At 35.1% G+C, this 6,542-nt stretch overlaps 1 protein-coding gene across 1 annotated transcript in view; it reads right to left on the reverse strand.

Moving 5' to 3' along the window:
* Positions 1-1,350: 1,350 nt before the first annotated feature.
* Positions 1,351-6,542, reverse strand: part of LOC122799448 (aldehyde dehydrogenase family 3 member B1-like) — a 589,363-nt gene continuing 584,171 nt past the window's right edge. Inside the window, exon 10 of the mRNA XM_044068509.1 lies at positions 1,351-1,580. Within this exon, the coding sequence (XP_043924444.1) occupies positions 1,381-1,580 (200 nt within the window). The 3' untranslated portion in view covers positions 1,351-1,380. The remainder of the gene's footprint in view (positions 1,581-6,542) is intronic.

Below are 6,542 nucleotides of genomic sequence, written 5' to 3' on the forward strand. Positions count from 1 at the left end.
GGACTTGGAAGATTTGGCAGACTGCCTAGTTTTATCATGGTCACCCAAAGCTTCTTGAAAGGAAGATTTTAGTAGTCTTCTATCAATTAATTTTCTTTTCCTTTCATGTAATACTTGGCTTGAAAAGGAATGGCAGATGAAGCAACTCTCTTGCAAGGGCAAGGCACCCAGACAATAAACACAATTTACACGACTGTCACTGACATCTTTTGTCCACACTTCGGACATTTTTTAAACCCAGACTTGGGATGTTTCTCTTTATCTTGGTCATCCATGAAAACTATCCAACTGCACACAAGCAAACTTGCATTATCAAAAAAACACAAACACACACAAGTTTTTAACAATTTGAAACTACACTATAATATATAAAACAGTAAGTAGCCCTTAAAAAACAAATGGGCTCTATATGGCTAAATATGAGCTAACTATCAATGTATGAACACAAACGCACACAAGTTCTAAAACCTATAAGTGCTAACTAAAACACACTACTAAGCTATTAAAACTATTCTAATATCTATGTAAAGGGACACCAAAGAAAGAGAAGGGGGATACTAAAGGCCTATAAAAAATCGACGGCCAAAAGGAGTATAAGAGACTATCACAATTAAGCTAACAATATCTAACAAGCTATAAAAGTTCTAAAGTTATAATTATAAAGATATAAAGATAGAAAATAGGAACTTTTTCAGAAAAATATGCTATACTGGTCCAAGCTGCGAGGAAACCTCCGATCTGCTGCAGTGGCAAACTAGATCTGAGGTAACTCAAGGTGCATCATGGGATAGGGACTTGGCCTCGAGCTTTGTAGTAGGCCGACTCAGAGCCAAAGATTGGCTCCAATCCATCTGTAAGAATAAACGGCAAGATGGAACAACTTCACATTATCGTATGCTGAACCTAAATATTGGATCAGGGCTAAAAAAGAGTATTAAGCTGCAACGGACACTGCAATATGCTCACAGTACAGACTACATCTGCCTGTTTCTGTACAAACAGGTTTAAGTATTCATTTTTATTAAATCAACAGGTTTCATAAACCAGGAATTCTAGGTTAAAATGTATATTACAGGCAACATTTTTTGACAAAAACAATTGGTTTACAAAAAGGGCATCTCTTCCTACAATTGCTGAATTTGTCCATAAAATATTTACTAATATGAAACAAAAATATAAATTCTGAATATATATTAATAAAGGCAAAATAACACATCTGAAATAGTTCAGTCAATATATCCATTCAACTGTTATGCATTTCAGTTATACAGATTGTTCTGCATTTCTGAATGATGCACTCCTGCAATTAAATCAGGAAATAGACATTGATGTAATGGAAGCAGTACACATCTTTGCTATGCAGTCACTACATATATACACTCATGATATCTGGCACCATCCACTACTTCTTCGGGACAGGGAACTAGCCCAGAGAATTAGAGAGAGATTTTTGTCCACATACGGTGGGTAGCGAAGGTAAGTGACACATTCAATACCAATATTCCGGAGTATGCAAGCACGCCTGTGTGAAAAAGTGTCAAAGCCATATTTACCATGGCAACAGCCCATGCCACTACCACCTGTAAGGGAAAAAAATGTCTTTAGTGTATTACACTTTTAAAAATATTTCCTTTACTTATTTAATGCTCCCTGGGAATTGCACTATGATGTGAATTACCAGAGGCAAGGTTTTTATGCTTATCTGTCTAAATATTTATAAAACAAAGACGCAGCAATAATCATCTAAAACTTCTACATAACACTAAGTAATATACAATTTTAAACAAATAATATGAAAACTAGAAGCAGAACATACTAATAAATTATAAACCTCAAAAATATGCACTGAAGAACTATCAGTACATATAAATCAGTGTGCCTAAAAAAGAAGTGGGCTGTGTGGATTCATGCAGAGCTTTACAGCTGCCTCTTGATTAAAGCACTATTAAAATCAAAATGGAAAGAATGCTCATCACAACCCTAGTTCCTCTCAGGGGATTAGCCATTCACCAGTAAGTGTGATGCCAGGCTTGAAACCATGTAATTTATAGAACATGAAACTAAAATACACCCCACTGTAGGAGGGGACCCCCTTAGGCCTCTGATACCTACCTTCTCTCCATCTTTTTAGACCACCTATGTGCATTGTATAACTTTGTAAATATTGTAAATATGTACCTACTCGGAAGTACCTTATGTTCATATATTGTACAAATACTGTAATATTTGTGATGTGATTGAGCTATGAGACTGTATTGCATTTGACTGTTTGCATTTAACTGTCTCTGCCTTTTACATGTTAACATTCTACCTCTTGTTATCCAACTACTGTTATTGCATTCAACTGTCATTTCTGCCTAAATGTTAGTATTCTACTTAATGTGTAATCTTTAATCTTTAACAACCTATGTATTTCAACGTTAACTTCTTGGAGCTTTTCTCACCAGGACTCTGCTGAAAATAGGTGCTAGCTGTCCAGTCGGACTATCCTGGTAAAACAAATGTTAAATAAATAGCCAGAGTCAACAGTTTCCCATTTTGAAAAATACTGAAAAGGAAATAAGGGGAATTTTTTACCAGTCCCCAAAGTACCAATATTTATGCCCTTGGTAACTCACTTTCAGCTGCCATCAGCTCAGGCAATTTCTGCTGTGGCTAGCTGCCTCCACATTACCTGAAGCAGGTAACACTGTGCTGATGAAGAGCTTTCAAATAGTAATCAATGCAAGTTCTCTTTGCCCTCATTACCATTACAACCAGAGTTATATATTTAGTAACACAGTAATGCTTGCTGTAGCTATCCACACTCAGAGTCGCCCACCTGTACAACATTTAGCCCACACTCTTTAACCCTATCAATACTGCCAAGTTACCTTGTTAATAAAATAAATGCCAGAACATTAAAAAAGTTACCTGGGCACCTAATCTTTACAAATGTCAAGATCATGATTTTAAAATTTTACTAGTCGAGGGTTAAAGATTCTGTTTGGACAATTAATGCACTAATGATATAACTACTCTAAACTGATTACAATGACCTCAAATATGGAAGTCAAGAAGGCATACTACTAATTACCATATAATCTCCATTCTCTTCAAGCCATACAGTAATAGGTTATAGCTAACCCAATCAACAGAATGCTACTGTGGTGCAGCAACAATATCAATTGCTTAGATGTAACTGACATCAGTGTCTACCAATGATTTCTTTGGTTTCAAAGACAGCTCCAAAAAATCAAACAATCCGAGAGGCTGGGATGGTTTTCTCCTATAGCTAGTGTTATATATGAAAAATAAAAATATTGGTGGACACCAAAAAGCCTAATCTATGGGTAGGGCTGTCAGCAAACTGCACTCAAAAGTAACATATATTTTACATTTAGAACTAAAATAGTTAGAGGAGGAAGGATAAAGTTACCTGTTAAGTAAAACCACTTTTTTCTTGATAGTACTATTTAAATAGTGTATTATTTTCTTTGCATGTAAGTTGTTTTCAGTTATTTTTAAGTGTAATGGGGATGATAATGTAAATAGGTGCTCCTGTTTTTTTTTCCATTACTTTCTCCCTTCTCTCTTTCCTTGTTCGGTTTTAAAAGTGTAGGCACTGCAATGTATAAAAAAACTGGTTAAAACAAAAATTAGTGTGCTTTTGCTCATTCTTGTAAAGGGCAATGACCTGGTTAAGGAAATTAATCTAGTAACAAGTTTTAACAAACAAATAAATTAAAAAGAATACTGATTATTATCAGGCTTTTTTTCTGGTAAACAGTTCTGTGTCTGAATCTCATGTCTCTAGCAGACAATCTGTTAAAGAGAAATGGCTTGGAGAAAATGTTTTCTGAAAACATTTAAGTGTTTTCCTAGCTGACAGAGCTATAAAGATAAGACAAAACCAGTTAGCACTTAATAGAACCACAGTCTATACACCATGCATCTTATCATGAATAACCTTTCTTTTAGGTAAGCTTGAGTCTGTGTAGGTGTGGCTGTCAGTTTGGAACATTTGTTCCTATTAGGAGAGTAAAATTTCAATATTTGAAGATGCACATAGTTGTGTGTGCCACATGAGAAACACTTGGAAAGAACTGAACATGTGAATTTGATAAAGAAAGGTTTTCAAGATGGTCATTCAGCAGAATACCTGGGACAAAGGAAGATGAGTACTTACAGTAATTACAAGAAGAGCTCCAGTAGTAATAGAAGATAAAAAAGACAACAATGGTAGATTTGTAGTACTAAGGAGCTACCGCAAGGGAGGAGAATTACACTGGCATGTATTTATATTCATGCAAGGCCACAGAGATTCCAACAAATCCAGCTCAACAACTTAAAACATATTAGCACTTTTGTTTTATTTTATAACAAAACTTCCTCAGATGAAGTGAAACACACACACACACACACACACACACACACACACACACACACACACAACATGGGATTCAGCAAGCAGACATGCAGGAATAAGTTATGCATGGCAGGGACTGCTCCTGTACAGCACAGCAGTGCGCCTTGCATATTCATGAAGGCACGCTGCCTGTGCTGTTAAACTTACAAGGAGCTGTGTACAAATGCGGGGAGTGTGTCTGAGAGCAGAGCTCTCAATACACGCTCCCCTGCACTCCAGAATTGCCTTTCCGCAATTAATTTACCCTGGGGATGACTTCTGTTGCTCTGCTTGACAGGGGCACAGGCAAATCATTTTCTTGTGTGGCGAAAGCCAGAGTACCTTTTTGGCTAGGCTTATATAGGCCCCTAGGGCCAATAGCCTAGTACCTACCTATGAACCTATAAAATGAGAGAGAATGCTCATAACACCCCCAACACATCAGGATACCTCTCAACTGCACAGATGTTTGCAGAATGTCAAGAGTTTTGTCTCATATTTCGGTGTGTTCCTCCTAAAATCTGTACCTTTCTGGAAAATAGCAGAGGATTGAAGTCATTAAATAATGACAAAACATTTGAGTTTAAAAGACTCCACATCCTTCAAAAAATCCATGCTAATGCAAGATCTATCATCAACTGTCTAAAAGTTGATAAGAGCAATATTTAAAATCTGTCCCTATTTGTCCCCCCATCATTTTAGGGTTTGTCCAGAGTTTTTGCTCCAAGAGGTTGAGCAGTATTGCCCATCATGAAGCAGAAAGCTAATAAAATAACAGGTTTAGCATTAGCATGGATATTTTGAAGGGTATAGATAAAATAACACAACACAACTTTTTTTATATAAATGTGATAAAGTTTAAGCGTAGCTCGTGGGTGTGCCCATTGCTTAGCTACGGTTACTCCAGCCTAAACACCATAAGAAGTTAAATAGCAAGAGACATTGAACATAAGCAGTATTGCAATAGTGTAGTGGTTAGAGCGTATGCTTTCCGAGCAGCCATTCCTGGTTTGATCCCCACTGTAACCAATTCACATTTTAAATGTGACAGCATTGCATAAACTATTATTTTTGTAGTACCTACTAAATAACATATATTTGTTAACTGGAATACTGCATTAGGTCCAGATGTGAGGTGTCAGTGTAATAAAGTTGTGAAATCCCCATATAAACACAAGTGCCCCATACAATATAGTCACACATGAATAAATGTAATAAAATCACATTGGGGGATGTCAAGGACAGTAAACAAATGTATAATATGTAATGAATGATGAATCAATATTCACCACTTCCTCTCCACCAAAAACCTTGAGTATAGAAATAAACTAAACTCCACTGTCTATACCATAAAGGGCTACCCTCCGAAAAAAGTTCCAAACCAATGTCCAAAATGGTTACCAAACAGTTGTACAGTTGCACGATTCCACTAAGTATGGACCCAACGCACTGGTAAACGATAAAAGTATATTTAATAAACACTCAAGAATGACACAATTACATAAATTGCATAAATGGAACTGGGATTGAGCGTGCTTTCATCTAAAACGTATAGACTTCATCAGAATCCATTTCTTAAAATAAACAGCTGCCTTATATACGTTGTAAAATAATGAATTAATTGAATAATTACATAATTGCATAATTGTTACAAAAAAGTAACTACAATAAAGTATGGCACTAAACCACATTCTCTCTGGTACCAGGATACTAACACATAACTAGACTTCTTTTATTCAAGAACTAAAAATATTTTAACCAAATAAATAATAAGTTAACAATAAATGTGTATAAATAATTAAATGAATATTTTTGTTATATAAATGTTAAATATAACTAAAGTGCGCTGTGCATATAAAACATGACCATGAATCTGTGAACAATATAAACAGATATGCTCCAAACCAGAAGTGCTTCATGAAGTTACACATGAAAAAAGTACAAATCAGAACCTATACAATACCTCATAAAGTAATGTCACCAAAGGCAGATATATGCATGTGTGTAGATCACTAAATGTATCAAAAATAAAATCCCAATTAAAAATTCTTATTTTTTATTTTTTTATTTTCTATATATATATATATATATATATATATATATGGATATAAATAATAATATATAAATTATGTAATATATAAATATATAAATACAA

The sequence above is a fragment of the Protopterus annectens genome, chromosome 4.part0 (genome assembly GCF_019279795.1).
Source record: "Protopterus annectens isolate FY-2018-M chromosome 4.part0, PAN1.0, whole genome shotgun sequence".
Classification (NCBI taxonomy): domain Eukaryota; kingdom Metazoa; phylum Chordata; order Ceratodontiformes; family Protopteridae; genus Protopterus; species Protopterus annectens.